At 36.7% G+C, this 27,726-nt stretch overlaps 1 protein-coding gene and 1 pseudogene across 2 annotated transcripts; one reads left to right on the top strand and one right to left on the bottom strand.

The window, feature by feature from the left end:
• Window positions 1-5,892: 5,892 nt before the first annotated feature.
• On the top strand, window positions 5,893-6,712 carry LOC148863466 (E3 ubiquitin-protein ligase At1g12760-like; annotated as a pseudogene).
• A 7,750-nt stretch (window positions 6,713-14,462) lies between these two features.
• LOC148863465 (zinc finger (C3HC4-type RING finger) family protein / BRCT domain-containing protein) lies at window positions 14,463-27,379 on the bottom strand. Of its 2 annotated transcripts, XR_016108936.1 has the most exons (9): window positions 27,226-27,379; window positions 26,734-26,873; window positions 26,440-26,573; window positions 22,897-23,062; window positions 18,374-18,517; window positions 17,613-18,206; window positions 16,633-16,812; window positions 16,278-16,454; window positions 14,463-14,829 (listed from the first exon to the last, which is right to left on the bottom strand). XR_016108936.1 is itself a non-coding variant. In XM_088974376.1 (8 exons), exons 1-8 carry the CDS (start codon window positions 27,278-27,280, stop codon window positions 14,653-14,655), a joined length of 1,590 nt encoding a protein of 529 aa, XP_088830502.1. In that variant the 5' UTR covers window positions 27,281-27,379; the 3' UTR covers window positions 14,463-14,652. The 2 variants fall into 2 exon arrangements, 1 of the variants encoding a protein (XP_088830502.1); XM_088974376.1 differs by lacking the exon at window positions 16,278-16,454.
• Between the last annotated feature and the right edge of the window lie 347 nt (window positions 27,380-27,726).

Here is a 27,726-nt window from a genome sequence, read left to right as displayed (position 1 = left end):
GCGCTTTATCCCAAGTGTTGGGAGATAAATCCAATATGAAGACCAGAAATGTATCACGAATTGTGAATTTAATGGTGCCCAATTAAATGACAATCAAACTTAATAGAAAAGGTAAGATGAGATGTGAAGAGGGATAGCTTGACCGAATGGGGGCTAAAACTCTTCCTAACTAGCCATTTCAGCAAGTTTCGCCAATCAATTTTGAGTGGACTACACCAAAATTGGTGGAGGAAATCTCGCCAACAGCTATTTAAAGCTAATCTTATGGGTCCCCCCAAATTAAATGCTTGATTCAGATATGAATTGGGTGGACTTTTCACTATAAAAGGGGATGGGGGCCTTTCTTGTTGGGATGGGTTTTTTGCAATTCGGCTTCCCCCTTTCAACCACCACTTTCGTTCACTATAAAAATGAGTTGCACTAAGATCATGAAAGAAAGAAGAAAGGCTCCAATTCTTTAACTGTCGAAGCACCGAAATTTATCTGCATTAATTTTTATGCTCTAAATTTAATACGAAATTTATGTTGGCACCAACAATTTTGTCCTCACAACCAAATGGGGGCAAATTAACAAATAGGATTATTTTAGCCACAAAATGTTCAGAAATTTTCAAAGACACATTCATACTTGTAAAAGGAGCAATAAATTAACCAAACCTTTTCTCTTATTATTAATGATTTTTTTTTTTATCATTCCAAAAGAATGGCCCAGGTGATTAAGGTTGTTTATGCATGGTAGCACCAATACTGTTCCAAACCAATGCGTTTGGGTTGAAACATCATTTCCCGTTAAAACAAAGACACCATATTTATACTTCATTTCTGTTTGATGGGAGATATTGTTGCATCATATATAATTGCCACGTCATTCCCACTTTAGCTAGGGTTTTAACTGTTGACTGTCTTCAATTCAATAGTTCACTCCCTATGATTCGTATGAAACATAAATTTCACATTTCCTTAGACAGCCCCTGCATGTTTTTTATCTCACTACTTGAAAGTTGAAACCAAAATGGCCTTCATTAAACACACTAAGCACTTAAGCTTTTCTGTTCAAGTCACGACAATCCGGATTTTTGTTTGCAATGTGGAGTGAGGAAAATTCCAATTTAAGTCGCAATGACTAGTCATGGGGAAAATGTTTCCAATGTTCTAACACATTTCAACATGATCTGTATTCATACATAATATCTCATTCCTCGGAATCTATTACTCACAAGTAGGAGACTGAATCATCCCCCCACAACATCCTACAGCACATCCTTGTTGTGTATTAGGAACATCTCTCGATGATAACATCATTATTCCTGATATTATCATTAGGAGACGTTCCCATAAGGCCAGGGACATTGTGGGGAGCTGATTTGACTCCACAATTAGTTCCTACATACAGTCTTGGTGGCGCCTTTACCCGTAAAATTGAGCGTATGAGCCTAGAAAATTCATGAATTTGATTTTGCGGCAGCTTTTGATATGGTTGAACTTTTAGTATTCCAAACGGCAAACGTGGTCATTGACTCATTACCCTTTGGGAATTGGGAATTTGGGGGGCTCTTCCTTCTCCCAAAACCAAATTACATTACACATAGATATCACATGCCATCATAAAATTTATGGTAGAGTTTATCAATTACCGATTCGCATCTTTTTGTTATGGTAGAGTTTTTGTATCAGAAAATTTAATTTGCCATTTTCGTTTATATTTACGATTTTGTCAGAATTTTCGATTGTTCAAATCAGATGGTTACATAATACCGAAAAAAGAAAAATTATTTCAATCAGCAGACATGCATTAATTTACTCAATCGAAGTAGAATTGTAATTAATTAATTAGGTCCATTTACTTTGTCACCATTCAAAGTTGGTGGCGCCTTTACGTATGCTGATTGAAAGTGTTCACCAATCACCATCACTGATCATGAGGTCTTAATTCTTTGGCAGCAGCTGCGCATATCACATTGATATCGCGCCTCTGTTAAACAATAAGGCAAACAACTAACGTCTAATCGTTGGTGTGTTAAGCTGTTTTGTTCTAGTACCTTAGGGAAAATGTTGATTGATAACGATGCTGCATGGCACTTACACACCTATTCACGGGCCGTGCCGGGTTTTGCATTTAAATTAATAGAAAATGTATTAGGCCTAGGTTTTGAGTCCGAGCCTAGCTCAATCCCAGGTCTGAATTCGAGTCCAATTAAAAATTTGGAAAAGATAAAGATTTTTTTTAATTCAATTAAAAGGTGTCTTATTTCTACTAAAAATCTCAAAACATTAAAAAAAATAATGAAAAGTCTTATTATTATTTGAAAAAAGAGAAGAAAATATTATATATATATATATGTTTTTTATTATATATAATATATTTTTATTAATATAATACATTATTAAGTTGGGCTCGGGTCGGGATTTTTTGGGAAAGCCCAAGCCCAGCCCAAATAAAAGTCAGTCCCAATATTTTAGGCCCGAGCCCAAACTCGCAGACCTGAAATCTTATCCAAGCCTAACTTAGATTGGGTGGGCCGGGCCAGCCCGTCGGGCTACCCGGCCCATGAACAGGTCTAATGGCACCAAATACCAAAAAAAATGAGAGAATGACGGTTCAGCCCAGGGTCAGAATTTTTAGGCTTAAAGTACTGTTAGGGTAGGTGCCAGTTAGGAATTGATGCCGATTCAGTGCAGGCATTGTTGTATAGATTTGGGGTATTTGACATCTTGAATGTTTATAGATCTACAATGAAATTCAAAAATCTGTAATGGGCATGTCCATACTTTTCCGGAAAAACAATTAAAAAATACGTTCTTGTGGATAGAAATTCTCCATGTTTTCGTACTTTTTTTTAATACTCATTCATAGATCTCAAATCTCCTTCCCACATCTCTACCCATAGGACACTACATATATATATTGAAAATATCTTTCTTATCATTTATGGATAGATGTTAATATTCCCAATACAAAATATGAGTACACATCTTATGGATATTAGAGACGTGGGAAGAATATTTTGTAGATAAGAGATCCAAGTGCATTAGGATTAGTTAAATGCAATAGTTGTTTAGTGGGCTATGAAACTAATGTCTTTCTAGGCCAATAATAAAATACATCTAACCCACAACCTTTTAATTTCTCATTGTGGCCCCATATGTTTTTCACTGGCGTTGACCAAAATGGACATTACCATTGATTCCACAACCCATTGAATAATTATTGCATTCAGCTAATACTCGAGGCAATGAAGCCTAGAAAAAATGCCGACTCTCGGGTAGTCTTGGTATGACAAGGAGCACTGTAATTCAAACTCAGTCTTTGATTTATGGGATAGACAACTATCAATTCTTGATTGGAGATTGGCATGGCTCCATATATTAAACTTTTATTGACAATGCTACATAAGTGCCCCATCAGCAAATGCCTCATTAATTGTATTTATGTGTATCAAAGTTTGTAAAAGCAAATTTCGGTTTCTGTGCACCTCTCCCGTTTCAAGAAGGCATTTTGATGATGTGGTGCCCTAATGGCGCCTATGTGTCATAAATGCCCTCATTAAATGTGTTTCTCGATTTTGCAATCACACAAGTACAAAACATTTATAGAATAAACGTAAACCGAACCAAACACCCTCATAATTATACCTCTTAAGTCCTAACACTTAGGCCTATGTTTGGTTTGAAGTAAAATGTAGGGAAAGAAAGGAAAAAGGAAGGGAAAGGTAGAGAAACCTTTACAAACCTTGTATTGGTTTTCCTTCCTTTCCCTACCTTTTCCTTCAAACCAAACATAGTCACAGTACTTTAATAAATTTTTATATGGAAAACTCCAAACCACCCCCTACCCCCTACTATGTGGGGTGTCACTTTACCACCTAAACTATCAAAAGTTGTAAATGGATCAAATTTTGACAAGTTAAACGGCATTAATGGCCTAATTTAAACTGTTTATTTTACATGTGTGGCATATGGTGATTGCCAACCCTAACAAAACAAAATAACCTTGGGTTTCTTTCGAACAAAAACCTCGCACTGCCAAACCTACAGTAGAGTAGAAAATAAAATAGGCCCATGTCTCCTCTTGAAATGTCAAATTAAACACCAACTACGTCTAGAAAGGTAAGTTGGGCTTTTTGAAAATTTAATGCACGTATGATCATTTTCCATCCATTTTCCTAACAGAACTTTTTCAATAAATTTATAAAAAGTTCAAGGGGGTTATCTGCAGCTTTTGATTGTATATAGTAAAGTGACACTCTCCCCATAGCACTAAGGATGGTCATTCTTGGCCCACCCAGCCCAACCCGATCCATAAATATATTACATATTTAATAATATAATATAATTTTATATAGTATTTTTATATTATAAAATGTTATTCTATACATTATATATAATAAATAATATACACTTAATATTATATATACCATATGTGTTATATAAATTTTATTTTATTATAAGTTAAATATTTGATATAAAATATATAAAAAATATAAGGAATAATATACATATTCATCAATTGACACATGAATAAACTCATGTATAAGAGCTCTCCTCTTAAACATGGCCTTCCTTCTTATGACAATACTCACTATTCAACTCGTCCCAAGTAAGGCCTTTATTTCTTAGAAACGAGAATGGAGGCCTTGCCATCCTCTATAAAAAAGATAGACAAGATAAGGCAAGCCTAGAAATATAAATAGCACACATACCCTATTTTTTGTGTCATGGGCTTAAAGTCAAACCAAGCCCAGCCTAGCTTGGGCCCACATGCAAGTATTATAATTTAAAAGTTCCAATGTTTGATGCTATAGGCCCAAAGTCTGGCCTAGGCCCAACAAACCCATGCCTAGTTTATATTTTTAGGCATGGGTTCGAATCAAGGGTCAAGCCAAACCTGGGCATGGGCTATAACTAGACCTATTCACGGGTCGAATGGCCCAACGGGTCGGCCCGGCCCTTGAATGGGCTTGAACATGGTTATAGGCCTGTGGGCTTAAACTCGGGCCAAAAAGCCCAGCCCGCAATAAATTCAAGCTGGGCTCGGGTTTTGTCAAAATAGCCCCAGCCCGACCTGACCTAAAAAACCCTAATCGAATAGCCCCATCTTTTTATTATCTCTTTGCCTTTCCCTCTTCTTTTTCTAGTCGAACCCTTCTTCTCCAACCTCCACACTCCACAGTGAGGCGGCGAACGTTCACCAATTCATTAACTCTGGCAACGATGGTGAGTTTTCTCTCTCTCTCTCTCTCTCTCTCTCTCTCTCTCTCTCTCTCTCTCTCTCTCTCTGCGAAATTTATTAGGTCGGACTTCAGGCTTTTTATCAGGCCCGTAGGTCGGGCCGGGCTCGGACCCCGGCCTAATATATTTTCATTAATAGGGACTAAAAGCCCGGCCCGAACCCAGCCCATGAATAAGTCTAGATATAACCATCATCACCTCTTGATAGCCTCTGGTGCTAAACCTTCTTTTCTACTTGAGCAACTAAGTTGTGATTAAAGGATAAGATCAGTATACGAGTGTGTTACGTCTGTTGCAGATGAGAGTGCAAATTTTGATTCAGTTTTGTTTTAGGCTCAGTTTGGAAGGAATATAAATTTAAATATGTACAGTACAACTACATATAAAATAATATGTACAGGAATGTCTTTTCAAATGAACCTTTAGGTTTTAGGAATCCTTAGTTGTTGTAAAGATAAAATCCCATTTTGCCAAACAGTGAATCAGATCTTTTGGTAGGGACATACTTTCTGTATGGGCCCCACCATGATGTCACTTTGGTAGGGCCACGCAGCAGTAACATGGAAAGGCCTTACACTTCTCATTTTCCTCCTTCCTATGCTATTCGTATATAAATTAGTTGCAAACCTCTCTGCAAGACATATACAAAGCAAAAGAAAAAAAGAAGAAAAACATTTTCTTGGTACTCACTCCAAGGAAGAAGCATGGATATCCAGACTTCGTCTCTCCTCCTGCTTCTTCCTTTCCTTCCACTTCTCATTCCATGCATGTTCATCTACTTCCTTCCAATATTCAGTTACAGATCTGCGGCAAGAACCCATTTTAGCTTGTTATTGGGCTTCTTCCACATCAACTCTTCTAATGGCGATGCCTCCGACGACGTTGGCGGAGATCCCGGCGTGAGGCGCTACTTCACTTTAAATCAGCCTGCCGCAGAGTCTGAGACGAAACAAGCAGAGTGCGCCATATGCTTGTGTAAGATAGAAGAAGGAGAAGAGATCCGAGAGCTGAGATGTGAGCATCTCTTTCACAGAGTTTGCTTGGATAGATGGATTGGATATAGGCACTGCAGTTGTTCCCCTTTGTCGGGGTTCTATAATCCCAGCGAGCAGGATGACAGCCAGGCTTGCCGGAGGGAATGAGGAGGTGGTGGAGGAGATAGTCTTCATGTTCTCTTCCTTCCAACGTTCCGACGCTCGGGAAAGATGGTGGCTAAGGTGAACCAAACTAACCATGATAGGTTGCAGTACTAGAGTACTACTATAGCTACTCCGTCAGGATCAGGATGTCAGAGACCATGCGCGTCGAACCTTCTCTCCACTGAATCGATCGAAACGAATACTTGCAGCTGGTTGCTGCTAAGAGTGAAAAAGTTGTTGGAGATTCATGGGGCTGAGTTGTCATTTTACAATGTCAATAGCTATATTATCTTCTTCACTGTTTCTGCCAGAAAGAAAAAGGTCTTACCTTCTGCTTTTGATCCTGGTGGTGGTTGGATGCAGGAACAGAAGTTTATCAATCCAAGTATATAATATTATTAACTTTAATTATAATTGGTGGTTTGAATGGATTTGGGACAGCAGGAACAGGAACAGGAACCAGTCCCAATCCAATTACTAATTAACGGGGACAAAATCTCATAACTAGAACTGACATAATCAATTCTGTCAGTTTGGATCCGCTGCTGGGTAGACCCGACCCATTGAATGTTGTGTTGCTCCCCGCTGTGGAGTGGGTTGGGGAGTTCGAATCTCCTGCCCACGTTTATCGCAGCCATACATGAGAACATGTCATCTATGCAGAGAGGGAGATCTTCTCAATTCACGGGGTTGTATGTTATGGCCTTGTGGGTAGACGTGGGCAGAATTCTTATAGGTAGGAGATCCTGGACTGAGTACGATTTTAACGTTTGGCATTTTTTCAGGTACGAAGTGGGCCCCTCATATTCAAACCAACATTTTCACGCTTGGCAGCTTGAAAAGATTAGACTAAAGACTTGAAAAAAATATATTTATTTTTTCGTCTGGAAAAAAGGTTCGAGGTTCAAACTTTATCAATATCAGTTAGAATTTAGAAACAAGGTTTTTAAAACCGATCCGGTGATTGAACCGGTCAGGAGTCCGGTTACTGGTTCAAACGGTCTGCACCAAATGTTCGGCCCGTTCTGATAAGAAAATAAAAAATTCAAAAAAAATAAAAAACAGTCAAAACCGTTCAAATGGTTAACTATTCGGTTCAACGGTTTGTTAACCAAAATCCGATTTTTGGAGAAAATGGAACTGGTCACCTGACTGATTTCTGATTTTTTCAATCCGATATCATCCCATCCGGTCCGGTTACTAAGAATTGTATTTACACAATTTTATTTTCCACGTTGAAGTATAATTTGACAAAGGTGCCCATAAATTAGAATCTGAATCCGGTAAGCAGAGCATTGTAAGCACAGTGAATAAACATGCAATAAAATTAATTTTATACGTGTATCAAAAGTTGGCCGGTTTGGATGGCAGCCACCAAATCGATTAGGGTTAATTTTCATGGAAGAGATGCAAGGGAGAAGAGTTAAAAAAAAAAAGACATTGCCTCAGCTTGACCCCGATCACTAGTGATGGTTGTTTGTCGCTGCTAAAGGTGTAAATCGAGTTGTGCCACCCGTGGTCCGCCATAGCCCGGCTTGACTTTGGACTGGCCTGGTATGGCCCAGCATGATGACACACAGGCTGTACCAGGACCAACACGATTATGTGGGCCATGTTGGGCCTGGGGTTTTAGGTCTATGGCCCAGAACAACCCATAATTATATAGTAATATATATTATATAATATATTAATAAAATAAATAATTATTTTCAATTTTATTATACTAATTTATTTAATTATTGTATATATAAGCAATTGTATACATCAAAGTTTATATTAAATTAAAATTAAGTTTTTTTTCAAATTTTTTAAATAAATAACTTTGGCCCGACCTGACCCATGGCCAATCCGTGAATTTTATTTGCAAGCAACACTCGAGCGAGGGGAGGATTCAAAAAAATAGATTTTATTTACAAACTAACGCCGCATGCTTCAAACATTTTAAAGTAAGTGGTGGAGGCGTGGCACGTCCTCGTTTAGCGCGGCCTGGACTGAAGCCGGACTCTCCGATTTGTGTATAAGCATTTCGTTTATGACTAACATGTGTGTTAGGTCTTGAAGCATTCAGATTCGAGTTTTAGGAGTTTTTTTTCATTTGATTTGAAATTAAATTAGGCTTGGTTTTTAATTAGATGTCACACTTTATCAAGAAAATTGGGGAAACAACATCATCATCACGTCTTGATAGCCTCTGATGCTAAACCTTCTTTTCTATTTCATCAACTAAGTTGTGACTTAAGGATAACATCAGTATATATCTGTGTGTACGTCTGTTGCAGATGAGAGTGCAAATTTTGATTCATTTTTTGTTTTAGGCTCAGTTTGGAAGGAATATAAATATAAATATGTACAATTTAAATACATATAAAATAATATAAAATGCATAGTTCTGTGCTCTATATATTTCTATTTATACTGTTTTCAAATGGGACCTTTAGGTTTTAGGAATCATTAGTTGGTGTAAAGATAAAATCTCATATTGCCAAACAAGACTGAGAGTAGCCATTTTGAATATATGCAGTCTACCTCTCTCCAGACCCCGAATGGCTAGGACCAAGTGACCAACATTGGAGAATGTATGACTCCTGTTTTTTCTTTAGCTTTAGTACTATTTAGAAAACTCAACTGGCCCATCCGATCAGACCAGCTTAATTGTGACCCGGGCCCCTATCCAATTCGACCATACCTCCAGAACTGTTTCTGGAAGTCCTAAAAAATCAGGCAAATTTGTCAACCCGACCGGTCCAATCGGAAACCAGTAAACTGGTCCCAGTTTTAGAAAAATCAACCAGTTTTTTAAAATCTTATTTAAAACTTATATCCAAACTTTTGAAGGCCATAAATTTGTGTTCAAATGTTCAATTGGAATGATCTTTTTTATTATTTTGCAAAAAAAAAGCCTTTCAGCCTTCAATCTTAATTTTTAATACAAAATTTGAAATAAGAATTAAAAAAATTAATATTATTACATGTACTCATGGCTTGACCCTAATTAAACATCTGACCCATAAAGCTCTCTCTTTTCTAGGCCGGGTCAATAGTCTGTGCCGAGTCAGGTTCAAACCAAATTTACATTTATACATGATGATAAATATGCATATCGCACTCTTAACAAACACAACAAAATAAAATAAGTACATATATTCATGATCTGTATGAGCAAATACATGAAAATCAAGGTTCTATAAATGTTAATGGCAATGTATCACCTTGGTTTGAAGACCACGTTTTTGTAACTAGCCAAGAGAAAACGTTGCAATTTGGCTATTTACATTAAAATCAAGAACCTTCTTTCTTATAATTATGAAAATCAACAACTTGATTGCAGGCAAACAATCAAAAACATATCTGCTTTCAAACTTCAACATTAAATTATTCATAAGTACTAAGAGTCCGTTTGGTTTGAGGGAATAGGTGTTTGAAATCGGAATTGAAATAATTCATTTCCATTCTGTATGTTTGGTTAAATGGAATGGGAATCCCATTCCCATTCTAGGCCGAATGGGTTCCTCATATGGGGAAATGCCCATTCCCCCACCCCACCCAAGGAATGCCATTCCCATTCCGGTTTATGCTTTTTGATTATCGTGAGTCTTGATGGCTTTGTATTATATTTGAATCATTGAATGTTGACGGCATTTGTAGTTGCAAAGACCTGGTGGTATTGGACCCTGTACAGCCAACAGCTCCTCTCCCCATTTAGAGTTTATACTTACCACATGGTACTTACTACGAAACAAGATGGACCCCACTTATTAGACACTTCTTAATAGAATTTCTCTGTATTTTTTTCTGCAAATGGTGGTTTTGCATTTTTTTTCCTGCAAAATTTCTACATTTTTTTTTTTGCAATTTCTGTAAATTTTGAGTATTTTCATGCATTTTTTCGAGTTTCTATAAAATTATTGTAATTTCTGCATTTTTTGGTATTTTCATGAATTTTCTGCTTTTTTTATTTTTATTAGGGGTAAAATTGGAAATCATGGCTGATTCCGATTCCAGCCTCTTAATGAAACAAACAGCATAAATCAGAATCCAATTCCTATTCCGGCCTGAACCAAACAACCAAGCTAAATAGGCCATTCCAATTCCGATTTTAATTGTGCACCAAATGGGCCCTAAGTATATGACCCACCGTAAACTTTATGCTACTCTAACCACACAATCCCCTTGTATTATTATGTGTGCCACTTTATGACCTAGGGTCTATGCCCTATGATTCTCACAAGTTGGCATAATTCTTTTTTTTTTTTTCAAACACATCAATTGTATCTGATTCCTAATACGAATCCATCTCCAATTCTAAATATATACCTAAGCCTAAACTTAAATGGACACCCAAAAAAAATTCTTAAATTTATCAATCAAAACCTATATTGTGCCCAATTCTAAATATGGACCTTAGCCTAAATCAAATTAACACAAAAATCTTATTTTTACAACCAGAATCTAACATGTGCCTAGCTTTAAAAATGGACATTGGTCTTAACTCAAATTAATGACAAAAACCCAAATTTGTCAATCAAAAACTAACTTCTGCCCAACTCTAAATATGAATCTTACCTTAAATCCAAATTAATGCCAAAAATCAAAATTTTCCAATCAAAATCCAACTCCTACCCAACTCTAAATATGGATCTTACCCTAAACCCAAATTGATGCCAAAAATCAAAATCCAGCTCCTACCTAACTCTAAATATGAATCTTGACTTAAACCAAAATTAATACTAAAAATCAAAATTTTCCAACTACAACCTAATTTTTGTTCAAATGTCTAAATATGAACCTTAGCATAAATCCAATTTTAACATAAACCCAAACCTAACTTAAGCCCTATCATTGCATGGATTTAGTTTCTAGTTAATACACACTGTAATCTTATGGCAGTATTACTATTACCGTTGAAATCACAATGCTTATGTGACGTGATGTGTCATTGTTTCAACTTTTTTTTTTTCTTGAAAGTAGTCAGTATTTCAAGTTGAAACGACATCATATTTTACATAGAAACAATATTCTTGAAATATCGTCAACTAACATGTGGATTTGAAATCACTTGACTGACTTAAGCGGATTGTTATTTAGTCCGAGCAGTCCAACTATCTGGTCTAATACTGTGATCCCAATGGACCACCAATATATGACAGTGGCATGTGTAGGATGATTTGAATAAAATAAATAAATAGAAGAACCGATGAAAGTGGAGAGAAATAAAAATCACATTTCATTGGTGGCGAAAAGGAAAAGGGAAATTTATGGAATTTGATCCCTCATTGTTTTTTGAATCTATTGTTCCATATGTCCACTTATCCCTAGGGTGAGTAAAAAAATTCAAAAACTGAATTGACCAAAAAAATTGACCAAAATGGAATTAAAAATTGATTAATTAAATCGGTTTAGTTCCGTATTTTTAAAAAATCGAAGGTATTGATTTGGCTTCGCTTAACTAATCTAGAAAATTGACAGTTAATTGAATCAACGTATACATATATTTCTATATTTTTATATATTTATGTATATTATATATTTTATATTTTTAATTGAATCAGAAATTAATCGATTCGGTTTCGCTGCAAGTTGCAGCGGTGGTGGCGGGAAGCGGGAAGACATGGAGAGAGAGAGAGAGTCGCCGCTGCTGAGAGTTGCAGTGGCGGTGATACAAGAGAGAGATACAGGGGTAGCGCAAGAGAGAGAGAGAGAGTTGCAAACCCCATCTCCAGCCTCCCTATCTTTTTCTTTTCCTTCTTCCTTCCTCTCTATTATTTTTTATTTTCTCTTTCTTCTTCATCTTCTCAGGTTCACCGGAATACATTGTTCGACATTGTGCACTCACCCCTTCCTCTCGACAGCGGCGGCAAACCAGTAGTAGGTCTCCGTCCGTTCTCTATCTCTTTCCCTCTCTTTCCTCTTCTTCTTCCTCATGGCATTTTCCTCTTATTCTCCTATTTTTCATCACCGCCACTACAAGTGTTGCAGCAGCAGTTCTCTGCTGCAATTTCAGGCAGCGGTAGTTCTCCTCCTCCTCCTCTTCTCCTTCTCTTCCTTATCTTCTCCTCCTCTTTCTTCATTAAAAGTTCGCCCTCTCCTATCTTGCCGCTGCAATTTCAGGCAGCAGCAGTTCTCCGCTCGTCCCTCTCTTCCACTCACTCCCTCTTCCGTTTGCCCATCAGCTCTCTCTCCTTTCTACCTCTCTTTTTGTCCTTGTTTTCGTTCGCCCGTTAGATTCTGCAGTAGAGAGAGAGGCATTCTTCGTCCCTAAGCGAGAGAGGCATTCTTCTTCCCAGAGAAATGATTAGGTTTTTTGGATTTAGGATAATCAAGGGTAGCGCGCATCATTTCTAAAAAATTAGAAGGGTAGATTCACCCTTGCACCAGCTCTGAAACGCATTTCAGCACGTTAAGAATCGGCCCAAGGTCTATTAATTTTATATTGAAAATAAAATTCAGACCATATTTAAGAGCTAAAATCAAACAAGTGGTGAAGTCTGAAAAACAACATTTTCAGATTCAGACCTCTGAAAAGTACAATCAAATGATACGTAAGTGAGTTGTATAAATATCGTTGCTATTTATGGAACCATATCAGCTGCTAAAAAGTCTTATATGAATTTGAATGAATTTATTGATTGATTGATTTATCAGTTTGTTAGGTATTATGTATTTTTTGGACCGTAGCACAATAGCAGGGCTCCCTATCTACAGTAACTTTGTTTTTGTTTTTTTTTTTATTTCAGGCTCAATGTTCAAAATATCGATACAGGTCAATATGCCGTAGGGCATATCAACCTGTATCAGAACCATTTTCTTATGTATTTTTTTTTTTTAATTAGTTCAGAGGAACCGATTTAAGGCTGGTCCATCTTCTGAACCATTTGCCGACCTGAAATATCCCCTTATAGGAGCGTATCAAAAAGACTTCGATACAATACAGATTTGCTGATACGGGCTAATACGTGATGCAATTTTGATCCTTGTTCGGGCTACAATAATATTGTTCGGCTATTCCAACTCCCCATAAAAAACTGAGCACGATTTCTTCATGACCTAGAGTCATAGCTGGTGAGACTTAAAGATTTTTTACTGCATCATGTAGCCGACTTCGGATGATGATTTTTCACTGCATCAGGCCCAAGCCTTAATCTTGAGAAGTATTCAACCTCAACCTAGTGTTTGGCAAGAGAGAGATCCTAACGAATTTTACAAAATTTGTTAAGAATTCTCTCTTATTTCTGTCAAACCAAGCATAGCATCAAGGTTGAAGACAAACCTAATTGATTCCCTGAATGTACTGCTGCTTCAAAAGTAAAACACTTTAATTGGTTGATGCGAGTCTGGGTCTGGCTTACCTACACAAGCTTCCAACATGATTTACAGCTGCACATCGCAAACATGTTTCATACTGTTTATTTGGAGACTGCAATCATGTTTGAATCGGATTTGCTCCTCACAGTCACAAAGCGTGCCTCACTCACCAACCTCACAGTCGCACTTGGATCTGCATATCAGAAACATCTCCATACTTGTAAATTGTCAAGCAAATCTGGACTCATCGTGTTTGAGATGTGCACATTTAGGTTATGTTGGAAGCCGTGTAGGTAGCAGATCCGGCCTCAGCTTAGGCAGCATCTCTGGGGCATTTTGGTAATCAACGTCCGTAGGAAAATTGATCCAAATGCCAAAGGTGCTCTCTAATTCAACCATGGTGCTTCAGTGCTTTTTTGGTTAATTGCCTTTAAATTTTTACCAACCCCGGTATTAAACCATTAATACGAGTATATGACATTATTTTAAAGCATATTAATAATTGGAAGTTACAAAAATATATGGCATTCATCATAGAATGGTAGAAGACCCATAAATGACAAATCTCAGATAAATTATATGCAGGTGCAACTAATAATTTTTAATTAAAGAATTCAATATTTTGCATCTTACTTGTTTTTATTTCTATTAACTACAAAAAAATAAAAATAAGAAGTTCAATTTTATTTTGTATATAAGTTGTTGATGGATTCATGAAAATTAACTTTTGTTTGTAACTTTTAGGTTTTCCTAATTTTTTTCCTGTCATTAAGCACACTAGAATACCATAAATTTACATAAGCACATGCTTCATAAAGAAACGGGTAGTGCACCATCCAGGGAAACAGTATGTATAACACATAAATATTGCAAATTGAATGAGCTGAGATACTGGAGAAATCACAAATATTCGGACAAAATTGATATAGACCCGGGACATCCTAACAGTTGGAACCAAATAACATCAATGTGAAGGATAGAACTAGCGGATGCTATGATACAACATTCGAAGGCCCCTGCAGTGATCACATGTCCATGGAACCAAAGGAGGGTCCAGGCAATAGGAATGTACACATCTACTCTGGCAAAGATGGCAGGTTATTAGCAGATCTTCAGGTTCTCGAAAGCGACATTTGAAACAGACAGACGGTACCAAGGGCTACTCAATCCAAAAAAATATATATAAAAAGTTAGTTATAACAACCAAAGCACAAGTATTAACACAATAACATGTCAAAGAAAAAGGTAAATTTGTAGGATTTGCATTAATGTTATATAACCATAAAGACGGCTTGCGCCTAATCTTAACCATTGCATGATCATCCCTTTAGCATTGTGGAAAAATGGAACATATGGATAGTAATCTAAAACAAGAATTATAAGGAAAACAGAAGGAATAAAGGAGTAATGATGCACATTTAGGAACATCTGACATGGACAATTTTATGCACAAGATCTTCAAGGTATCACCAATATTGCATGGCAATTGGCATGGACGCAAATTGTGCATTGCATACAGGGAATATATATATAATAACAGCAATAAGCCAATAACCCTTCATGAATTACGTGGAGTTGCAGGCTTTATACAAAGTTAAGGTGTAGAAGAAAATACACACTAAAAGGATAATGTATGAAGCGCATATGGACAATTACACATGGTTAACCAAGGTTTTCTAGTATATATTAACTATATGCACAATCTTCTTCCCTTTAGAATGTAGCCACACTGTTAGAATAATTCTAGCCAAAGAATCCAACAAATGGTACCAAAAAATATCTTAAATGAAATCCTGGCAATTCCCCTGGCCGCAGGAGAAGCTCAAGATGAAATAACTAAATATGATAGGAAGAAGATCCAGGAGGTATGTTCTCAGTTAAAATTGTTAAACAAGCAAATAGCTCTATAAACAATAAGGTATGGAAATTTAAATGAAGCCCAAAAATCAAGGTCTTCGCATTGCTACTTCTCAACAATAAACTGCCAACCAAGAATAGACTGGTTAGTTGAGGAATTACAAGGGATTTGGACTGCCCTTTCGTGAAGAGACAGCAAATCACCTCTTAGAAATTGCCCTCGGACAAACAAATTCAGATGACTGTGGATGATGTAACTGATAAGCCAACAAGTGAAGACAATGATCTCTTTACATGGTCAGAGAAGATAATCCATAATAAATAAGAGAAAAGAATCAACTTCTACTGGAAAAAGTGTTAGTACCTATTATAGGCATATGGAAAAGTAGAAACAAAAGAATCTTTAGGAATAGATCAAGAGTTTTGAATCAAATGACAAGTAGAAATCAGGGAAAGAGCAATGGCTTTAGAACAAGATGGGATCGTGAGAGACTCCAAGATATTTATTGGGAACCTTCGGAACGAGATCAGTGCCCCATGGAGAGTCAAAGTTATCACATTACATGCATGAAGACAGTGGGGGCATGGAGATTCAGATCTAATATATTCATACTTGCAGGAAAGGCAATAACGCATTTGATTGGTTAGCCAACTTAGGTCACAATGGAGTATTCAGCTTTGATAGGGAGTTTCCTTGGGATCTCACTGTCTCAGTTATTTATGTAATTTGGATTATTGAAGAAGAAGTACCCTATGGTAGTATGCCATCACTGTCTGAGGAATACTGTGTGGGGCCCAGGTATTTGGTAACTCCCTCTGAACGTTGATGGAACTGTACCCATATTATCATGTGCCATATGGTTAGCACTGCTCTCATTATTGTGCATGAACTGTTTTACAGTAACATTCCCATCCCTTGCTAGCTCCCTGGATAGGGATTGAGAAATTGAATCAGCTTTGCAAAAAGATTAATAAGATCAAAGATGGAAGGGTCTCAAAAGGTTAGTATGATAAAAGGGCATGGTGTTATTTATTTGTTTATTAATTTCAAAAATGCTAAATAGATCCAATAATTAACTTGTTATACGGTTGAATAGGTCTTCACCTGGGCTCCAAAATTTGACATTCCTCGCTCTGGATACAGAAAAACATCAGTTGCTCCTGAAGCATATGGAATAGTCTGGGAGTATATTTTCTGGTCAGAAGAGGCAGCATCATCCACTTTTGTGATACTCACAAATGTAGCCTTGCACAGAGGGCACGTTGAAACTTTTCTTCTTGAAACCTGCATAGATCATCACTTTTATGTAAGCCTGTATGAAGGACCTAGGTCCAAAGCACAATGTAAGTTCTATACAAAATGGCCAATGTAGAAAAGTCATAAACCATTAACTCTCTCATCCTTACCATCAAAAAGTTTAACCAATTGATAGCCCAGGCGCAGAAAAAAACTGAAGTGAACAAGGTAAGCTTTTGATAGTCATTAAATTTGAATGATCCTGAGTTATATAAATGTACTCCAAGCCCAGTCAGTAGTTGAGATGGTCACTCGGCGTCCCTCCAAAAATAGAGACACAGATTAAAGGGGACAGAGAAGAAAGCCTGCTACATGATGTGGAGGGATGCGGAGTGACCATATCAACTACTGCATCCCCCTGTGATGTATATTATGTAATACCAAAAAAATGCACTACAAGAAAATTATGACTGGTAGCCAAAAAATCATGAAAAAATAACCTCTGCAAAGCATTTTCCAAGTCTAAGTTCCAAACCAAATTGTAGAATTTCACAAATTTCTTAAAATCAGTGTTATGGTCATTCCCAGAGAATTGAGTGCATGTGACAAATTTCAAGACTAATAGATCAATATGCTCACTTTAAAGGACCAAATGGCCAACACTACATTGTTTCATCTTTTAGAAAGCCATAGAGTATTTAATATGTGTAGAAACTTCAGGAGTATTTATGGTTTAGAGTAAAGAACAGAATAAGGATCAAGACCATTGCTATTTATTCAAAAGATAAAGCCATCAAGAACACAGGAGTGAATCAGGAAAATTAGCATAGCATGATCAGAATGCATACCATATGATCAGCCCAGCTTTGGATGCATGAATAACAAAACCGGTGTCCACATGGCAATACACCCCTCGTTGAACTAAAATCTGTCCAACATATGACACATGATAGATCTGTTGAAGTAGGTAATTCACCTGTTTCTCCAGATAAAACATCTTCAAATTCCTCATTCAAATTCTTCTCAATATCAGGAAAAACATTTTCTGATGTCCTTTCATGAGTGGGAAGTACAAGCTCTCTCACTCTATCCAAACTATTTGAAACATCCATGTCATTCAACTCTGAAATGTCTTCAAGGTTCTCCAGTTCACCATTCCCATGTTCTCTTTTGTTATTTGCTTCTTGGGCTGCCAATGAGTTCTCATTCCTTGAAGCATTTGAATCATTAGATGCATGATTGATGTTGTAAGAAGTTTCAGTCAAGTAAAATTCCTTTTCAAAATTCAAATCTGCAGTCTTCACAATGCCTCCTGAAGCATTCTTTTTCACAAGTCGTCTGCTTTTTCTAGTGGTTCCAGCTGCACTGGTGCTTTCAACAGCACTGACAACATTTGTTTTATGTCTTTTTGAAAATATAGATGGATGGGGACTAGATTCTTGCTGTTTACAAAACAAATTCAATTACATAAAACATAAGCTCAGAGAAATCTAAATCACCTCCAAGCGTAAATTTATTCAACAAAACAAACTGAGTAAACAATGGTCACAGAGGAGAAAGAAATTATATCCAGAAGGCTAATAAAAATACAAAGAAATGAACAGCTTACTCGCATTCCAACCATGCCAGATAAAAGCGGCTCAAAAGAACAATCTTCAGTACCCAACCTGTACTGCTTTGAAGTCTTTTGACCTTTGCTTTTCTGAGTTACAAGAGAGCTTCCTTTTCTTTCTTCCAACCGAGGTAATAATTTCTGCAACCACGTTTATGTCATATATACCACATTAAAGACTATCTATTTAATGGATGGTTATGCCTCAAAAAGCATCCTTAGTTTAAGTAAAAACCATGGGAAAATTTTCCAGAAAGCAAGAGTTCCAAAATTATACTCAAATAGCATGACTAGAAAAGTTGGTTCTCATAATAAGTGATAAAATCAGTCACACATGAAATATTGAGAAGATTCATTCTTTAACTTTTTTTTCTTCATATATAATAAATAGGATATAACTAGGTCTTAAGAGCTTTTGTTCCAATTGGGAATCATATATCATTTAGGATATCTTTATTTAGAAATTTGTAGTCACTGCTTGATACAATGGAAAAATCTCAGGCTGACAAGCATTAGAAATGGGTTCAAGTCTGAGAATGACCACTTTGTGCAAAAAATACTAGAGATTAGGTCTGTACCTGGTCCCTCCCAAGGCCCTGGGTGGGATCAACATTGGATATTGCCCCCTTTCTTTATTTAGACATTCTTAGATAATAAGCTTATAATTCCAAATAATTAAAAAGTTATGTTGTTATGTTTTATTAGTAATGCAGAGTCTTTTCATGTTTAGTTATGTCACCCTAATAAAATAAGAGAGTGGTCGCCACCAGGCCTACTTTGACTTCTTCCAATTCTGTTCACATGCTTCTTCTTCAATCCTTTTTCTCTTCCTTTCTCTTTTCCTCTCAATCTACATCAGATTTCAACTTAAGACTGTTTTTGCCTCAATACACATCAAAACTCCTTTTTTATTTTTGCAGATCCACTAATTCAAGGATAGATATTAGGGCTGTAATCAGAGCGGATTCATCTCCATCTAAGTCCAATTCGATTAGATATATGAGACATCCGGATTCTATCTGAAATCAAATCGGATCTACAAACTGTATGTTTGAATTCAAATCCATCGGATATCGTGGATTATCAGATTTAATCCAACTCCAGTTGATGGTTGAATCCTGCATTTGTAACCATGTTTCATGCCTCACTCAACAAATCTCAGAACTTGGAACTTGGACTACAATATTATAGATCAGATTACAAAACAGAAAAAGGTTGTTACTTGAATTCGAATCACCTTCTCTACCATGAAATCAATCTTAAAATCTCAATAGCATGAGTGTACAAACAAAAACAGGAAGAAACCTGAAACGTGGATTGTCTAATGTCTACGTAGAGGGAGATCGGGAGGAGAACTTAAAAGTTTCAATATGATTTCAAAGAGTACCTTTGCTAGGGAACAGGGATCTCTTCACTGAGTTCTCTCAGTTTCAGCAACTTTGCACTATGTAGGGGTGAGCATAATTCAGTTAAAACCAAAAAACCAAACTGAAAATTCTGGTTTTGGTTTTTTCAGTTTGGCTTTTCTGGTTTTGGTTAATTTGGTTCAGTTAGTTCAGTTTTTTAATATTTCAGCTTCACTTTCGGTTTTTAGAATTAGAAATTTGGTTAACCAAATTAGCCAAACTTTGTTATATAATATGTAATATAGAATACATATAACATATAATATATAATATAATGAAATTTGATTTCATAATATATATACATATATATTATAATATATAATATACATTACATGTTATAATATATAATATAGTATATATATTATTAAAAATTGATTTTAACCGAAATAACCAAAAACTGAACCAAAAATTTCAGTTTCAGTTACTTCAATTATTCTGTAATTCAGTTTCCATTTTTCAAGTTTGGTTTTAAAATTTTGGTTTATTTGGTTTGGTTTTTAACCAATTAAACTGAATGCTCACCCCTAGCCACTAAGGTCTTGGTATCTTGCTAACAACGGCAACCACAGCAGAGCTTGGGTTTAATGGTGGTGAAGCTTGAATTTCATATAAGTGGCAGAACCTAGGATTACACTGCAGCAACAGACTTGGGTTTCATTGCAATGGCGGAGCTTAGGGTATCATGGCAGCGGCAGAACCTAGGATTTCACCACAGTAGCAGACTTTGGGTTTCATGTCAGCGGCGGAGCTTAGGGCTTCATGGCAGGGCAGCAGCAATAAAGCTTGGGTCTCACGACAGTATAGTTTGGAAGGATTTCACAGCAGTGGGGTTTGGAAGGATCACAGCAGCAACAGATTCACAAAAACAACAGAGTTCATTTTTCGTGGCAAACAACAGGTTGAGGAGAATGGATTGCAGAACCAACTGAGGTTAGCTTTATGAATAGACAAACAATTTTGTTCTACCAAAAGTGGTAGTGGGGACTTACCTAAGTTATAAATAATAACAATATATAAAAGGTAATATCGGCCAGTAAAAATAATAACACATATAAAAGTTATAACAAGATATTTTTTAATGTGTCAGCCGATACATTCAAAATATCAGCCTATGTTGATTCTGTATTGGTCAATACAGACCCAAAACAACCCGATGCGGGTCCATATCAATCTGATACAGATGAAAAGGAACAAAGTTACTTGATTTGTAGTGTCCCATGTAACAGAATGTCACCAGAATGATACGTATCGACCGATACATTGTGGTTTTTTAAACCTTGAGTACAAGTATTCAAATTTCTAATTGTCTTAAAAGTAGTAATTTTGTTTTTAAGTTTTAGCAAAAGTAGAAGGATAGCTTGGTGTGATGGTAATATTCAAGTTAACAAGCATGAGAATATTCAATAGCAAACTTATATTGCAGGCATTTGACAACTGCATATCAGTTAAGGCTACTTTGTGTGAAAAATGCTAAGGTTTAGGTTAGTATACAGTCCATCCCTCCCAAGAGGCCAAGGCCCCATATAGCCAGGATCAACATTGGGTAATGGCCTTTTAAGCATAAGTAGGAAACAATCCATCTGCTTTATCCCTATATTCTACAAGTATGGGTGTGTCCATGTAACAATGAAATGACAAGCTATTTGAATTGAACCTATGCTTTATGCATATTCACATATCTTGTATGTGTCATTCTTAAGAGCTCTGAAATAAAAGCTTTAGTTATATTCTAGATCAAAAATCAAAGCTGGATTATTCTAGTTTCCTTTTGGTTTATTTCGTCATTTTTCTTGAATCTTAAATTCTTAATATTGATTTTTAGGAGCTTCAGCTTCCCTAATCTCTTTCTACTTTTGACTTTGACAGTAATTAATTAATTTGGACTTTTGACCTTTAAAGGTTACTTGCTTGATTTTCTTCCCTACACCTAAACCTTCTTTTAGATCTATTTTTATTGGTAATTTTTTACTACTTTATTAATTTTGATTGTGAATAATACGCAAAAGGATATATGACTTGCACCCCTTATAGAATTAGGCCAACCTCTGCTGCCCTCTCATTGATCTGGTCCTTTTACATTCCTTTCCACCTAACAGTCCAATCCCCCTAGGATGTTCCCTGAATACAATTGTTGCCTTTTTTATCAATAGTACAATTGTTCCCTTTTATTTAAGGGTAACTGAAAACCTTCTAATACTTCATTTTAAAAGAACCAAAGGAACAAAAGGGATAGGACATTCAAAGTCTATGTAATGGAAGTTCTTTTTTTTCTCTCAAGTACTTTTATTATTATAAGTTTTTCTGGTCTGATTCATACTATTTCATTTTGGCTAATGATAAATTTCGTGCACTTCTTGACAAAAAGAAACATTTCTACCATTCACAGCTTTACAGTATTAATACAATCAATACAACGCACAGGGTTGATAGTACAATAAGCCAAGTTCATAGGCAAAACCTGAGAGATAAGAATATTGGAAAGGGAGGTGGATGCATGACTTAACTGGGTACAGAGATCAGCGAGTGGCATAGCTGACTCTCTAGATAGAAGAGGAGTGAACAGGGATCATATGTACCAAGTAACAATATAAAGGGATGTAATGTAAAAATAGGTTGCTATTCTGTAGCTTTAGGAAACCACTCTTCATCTATTTTCTTTTTAAATGAAGTAATAGAAGGTTTTCAGTTACCCATAAATAAAAGGGAACAATTGTATTCGGGGAACATCCTAGGGGGATTGAACTGTTAGGTGGAAAAGAATGTAAAAGGACCAGGTCTATGAGAGGGCAGCAGAGGTTGGCCTAATTCTATAAGGGGTGCAAGTCATAAAAGTACTTGAGAGGGAAAAAAAAAGACTTAATGACTTATAATCATAAAAGTACTTCTGTACTTGAGAGAAAGAAAAATAAGAATTTCCATTGCAAATGCATTTAAAAAATGTTCAGGTTGAGGTTAAAGCCTAAAATCCAGTAGAATCAATAACACAGTCATCACTGAAAATTATGAAAGTCAAGGACTTTTCTATTATCAAACAGTTTACAACCATACAATTTTTAAGTAAGAAAGTCTATTGTCATCAACAATACAACAATAATTTCACTATTATGGAACTACCTGAGTTGACAGATGAGAATTGGTCCAAGCCATTTCCACAAGTTCATCAGTGTCCTCACAAACATTGGTCAGATCCTTGAAAGCTTTACCTCTTTTACTAGTGAATAGAGTCTCCTTACCAGCAAATACCGGTGTTTTCCACATCAAGGGCCCTACTTTCTGCCCACTGTAAATGAAAGCACTACAAATATGAGTAATGCAGAAAAAGGATTCATATTGGTTACAACAAAAAAAGCCTGAGTAGCCTTGATAAGTTTAAAGGACTAGAATGGACAGATCAATGATCTATGCTTTGTTTTAAATCCATGTATAAAGCTTATTAAAAGGCCATCACCCAATGTTGGTCCAGCTAACTGGGATCTTGAGAGGGGTCCGCGTATGAAGCTTATTAAATTGCACACAAAAAAAACAATGTGGAGTAAAGCATAAAAGTTTCCATGGATGAAGTTTTAGCTGAAACAGAACATGCAATTTCTGGTATTGAATTTCATAGGCAATACCATTGGCATCTTATTATGTTTGTGCTATAATATCCAATAGCAACTTTTATTTCAGGCATTTAGTAACCTTGCATCAGTTAAGACCTGCACATGAATCAATCGCCATTACATTACTAACCTAATATCAGTGATGCTGGAAATTTAACACAACCCAACTACCTATGTCCAATGCTCTCAGAAGCAATTAAAGTTAAGACTTTCAAACTCCTTAAAAGATAACAAGAAATAAGTGCCATTCATATAGTTCATTACCACAGGTCCACACCTGATACACCACCTATGCCCTCAAAAATGCCAGTCGGTCCACCCTTTCCAAAAGAACCAAAGGAACAAGAGGGATAGGATATTCCAAAGTCTATGTCATTTATGCTATGACCTTCAACTAGCCATGTTTCAGATTTACAGAAGAGAGTCAGGAGACTAACGATCAGAGACAAAGGATAACCACAAGCATGAGGAGATTCAATCAGGTTATAAATTCCCATAAACTCAAGGACTTGTCTCTTCTCCACCATAGATTCACCTGGTCAAATCTTCAAAGTAACCCTTTTTGTTCCAGATTAGATAGATTTTTATTCTCAATGGACTAGGAGAATCATTGGCGTGGGATCATTAGCCAATAACTTTTTATAAGGAATTGAGAGGTGTGGGTCCTGCCCCATTTAGGTTTGAGAATATATGGTTGAATCATCCAGGATTTACTCAAAAAGTGAAGGTTTGGTGGGAAGGAGAGAGACCTAGAATGAGATGGAAAGGAATTTTTTTCATGGGAAGTTGAAGGCTCTAAAGGCTAGGATTAAAGATTGGAACTTAGAGCATTTTGGGAGATTAGAATAAAGAAAACAAGAGGCTGTGGATCAAATTGAAGAGGTGGATGTCAGAGAGTCTCATAGTCTATTGGAGGAGAGAGAGAGGGTATTAAGGTGGTTGCTTAAGAGACAACTGGAGGACATTTTGTTGAAGGAGGAGATTAGTTGGAGACAAAAATAGAGGGTTCAATGGATTCAAGAGGGGGATAGGAATACAAAGTATTTTCATGCTATGGCCGATGCAAGAAGAAGAAAGAATTTTGTAGAGAGACTGGGCCGAATGGGCCCTAGCCCATTAGTGTGTTTCTTATCAGTTCTTTCTTGGTATGTTTTCTTATTGGGCCTTTAGCTCTTATTTATGTTTTCTAAGTATAGTGCTGATATGGACGCCTACTTAAGGGCAATCTTGTAAATTATGTAACCTAAGTAAGATAATTATTAGATTAGTGGGGGAAAGAGGAGATTATCAAACTCCTCCTTTCTTTCTCCTTTCTCCTCCAACCTTCCTTCTTCTTCTTCTTGTCTTCTTCTTCTTCCTTACTTTCTTTTTAATCTAAATTATTTTGCTAATTTTATTAGTTGAATCACATCTCGGTATCAGAGCAGGTCTCCCTTCTGCTTTTCCCTTTTTTTCCCATACACCTTTTTTTCTAATCGAAAGGTGTATGGAGAGATAAATTGCTGATTATTCAGAGATCTTGTTTTCCTAGTTGGTAGAGGGTTTGGAGAGTCAGAGCTGCTACTGTTTGGACGATTTGGGAGGAGTGGAACTCAAGAATCTTCATGGATAAAGCAACAAGTAAAGAAGCTTTTGAAGCAATTGAAATAAAAGTGGTGCACTGGTTGAAGTCCTTAAAAGACTTCTCTTGTGTTTCAGCAGATGATTTATTGAGGAACTGGAGGGCTGTGGTGGATTCATCTGCTCTTAAGGCTGTCACGGTTCATCAATGGAGCCCAACAGACAGAGGATTTATTAAATTAAATTTTGATGGTAGCAGCATAGGCAATCGAAGACCTTCCAGCATCAGAGGTGCATTTACAGATGAAAAGGGCTAAATTATTGCCCTATATTCTGAGCCGGCTGGGGAAGGAGACTCATTGAGAGCAGAAGTCATGCCTGTAATGGAAGGCATACAAAGGGAAAAAACTCTACGTATCAGTAAACTAAGTGTTGAGGGGGATTCTAAACTGGTGATTAACTAGTTACAGGATGAGGGAATAAAAATGTGGATGTACAATAATAATAGGAAGAAATTCAGGTGGTTAACTAGAGATAATGGAGGTAAGGACAGGGTGGGTTAAGTGGAGTGCAAATGCCTTAGCTGATACATTAGCTAGGCAAGGGGTGGAGAGAGACTCATTGTTTTGGGCACAATTGTAAGGGAATTGGGGCTTTTTGGGGGAGAGACAAGTGGTTTTATCTCTCTTGGACTTTCTGTACTTGCCACATTCTACTAAGATTAATAAAATTTGATGTTATTGATCAAAAAAAAAAAAAAAACTAGCCATGTTCCAGTGAATCTTAAACAGCTCTACAAGGTATGGATCCTCAGTCAAAATTTTGCAAGTAGAATCACAACTCAGCAAAATCTGCTATCAATAGATAGAGTATTGATTCCTTGTAGCATGAGGTGCACATATTTCTCATGCCACACTTTCCAAGAGATACGTGCTTCATCATCAGAATTGTATTGAACACCACTGCCCATATGAAACAGGAAACATCAAATAGGATGTTGGGGGATCAAATCCATCTTCAAGAGTTGGGATTCTCCTCACTCTTTTCTTGAGGGCACCATTGCCTAAATGAAACCCCTTAAGGATTGATTCTTCATTTCATTTAATCAGCAAAATCTTTGTCTTTGAAGCTTTGTCCGTTTCAAAAAAGCTAGCTATCATTCCAATTGTATATGAATTAACTTAAAGCACACAGTTGCAATAAACAATACTACCCAACCACCAATAAACACCTCATATTTATCCAATTCAGTAGTAAGAAGGGTCACAGAATGCTGGATTTGAGGGCATCAAAATATAAAACCCAGAAATACCTCCTTTTGGGATTCAGCGATAAAGTTAGAACCATGGAGTCCACGTGACAAAGTTTACAATATACATAAACAGAGAATATACCATGCTTATTTACCAAAAGCAGGATGATGACTACTATAACTAGTAAAACCGATTCACTTCATATGTCAAATCATATTAAAAAATTTAATAACACTTAGTACCATTGCATGATATAGGGCCGCTCTGGAAGACGTTTCCCTTCCTTCAAACAATCCTCAAACCAACTGTGGCTGACTATTAATGTTCCAAAGCTCCTAGCCATATCATATTTCCTTCCTTCAAATTTCCAACAAACCTAATCACCCACAAGAAAAAAGAAGAAAAATCTGAATCCAGTATCATATAACTTCCACCGTTCGGCAGTAAAACACAAGAAGGAACCCCCCCCCCAAAAAAAAAAAAAATATGAAAACTATTGTGACATCAATTGTCCATGATTTCCAACCATAACTCACCAAATGAGTCGTCGATCTAGTCATTGCCCCTACATAGTTTGCACCAGTTTGGTTAATAAGCTTGATGAGTTTGAACCTCTCCGAACCGTGGTAGCCACTAACCGTAGCAACAACAGATCCCATGCCTCGAATGGTAGAATCTTCACATATGCCAAAAAAAGAAAAAAAAAACTCAAAAAATTATAGCGAAATTTGCATAGAAACCTAACCAGATGAAGCACCTGAACTGATTAAAAGTTCTCAAGATCTCTGATCACCAAGACTATAAGTAAACAGTATCAGAAGTGAACATTATAGAAACGGAAAACCGAAATCTGATGTATCAACCTTCGCTTTTCAACTTTGATTAGAAAGAAATGGTAACCAAAACCCTAGAAAGGTTGGCACGTATGAACAAGGGAGAGAAAAAGGTCGTATGTTTAAACCTTTGGATCGACAATCCAAAATTGATAGAGAAACTCAAACTGAAGAGATGTCGTCTCGAGAGCTTACCTCCATGCAAGTTGCTTCGACGGGTAATTTCACCTTCCAGCGATTCGGCTTCCATGTCTTCGGTTTGCCGGGAAAGTGCAAATTTTGAATTTTTGAGTGTTGAGGGAGGAAGAAGCGTCTCTTGCTTGCTTTGCGAGTTGCGTGTGCGATTTGCGGATCGCAGCAAGTTATATGGAATTGGATAAACTCCACATACACCCCTGTAATTTGGGGAATCTATTATTTTGACTCCTTAGTTTTTGAGTCATTTACTTAAATAACCTAATTTCACATGTTTAACTAAAACAACCTTCTTCTTTTTCTCGTGTAGTACTGTAAACCCCTGTATAGTTTGCAACCGCCTGATAGGGTGTTTGGTTCGGTCGGTGTTTATTCACCAAATTCTGCCACATGGGCACCACTTCAGCAGTTCACCTTTCTTGCTATTCCGTAAACATCAAGAATGGCCAAAGTGAACTTTGGTTTTGTACACACCTACCGATTGAGGAAATTATTTTTTAA

The sequence above is a fragment of the Nelumbo lutea genome, chromosome 3 (genome assembly GCF_056320005.1).
Source record: "Nelumbo lutea isolate HS-2025 chromosome 3, American lotus-T2T, whole genome shotgun sequence".
Taxonomy (NCBI): domain Eukaryota; kingdom Viridiplantae; phylum Streptophyta; class Magnoliopsida; order Proteales; family Nelumbonaceae; genus Nelumbo; species Nelumbo lutea.
Note: the sequence above shows the minus strand (reverse complement) of the source record. Positions and strands in the feature narration are given on the sequence as shown.

Excerpts from the sequence above, each read along its gene's own strand:
- LOC148863465 (XM_088974376.1), bottom strand. The coding sequence starts at position 27,280 with ATGGAAGCCGAATCGCTGGAAGGTGAAATTACCCGTCGAAGCAACTTG. Across the intron at positions 26,874-27,225 it reads TCGAAGCAACTTGCATGGAG|ATTCTACCATTCGAGGCATG; the intron begins GTAAGCTCTCGA and ends GCATATGTGAAG. Across the intron at positions 14,830-16,632 it reads TGTCAAATTTTGGAGCCCAG|CCCTTGGTACCGTCTGTCTG; the intron begins GTGAAGACCTAT and ends TGGATTGAGTAG.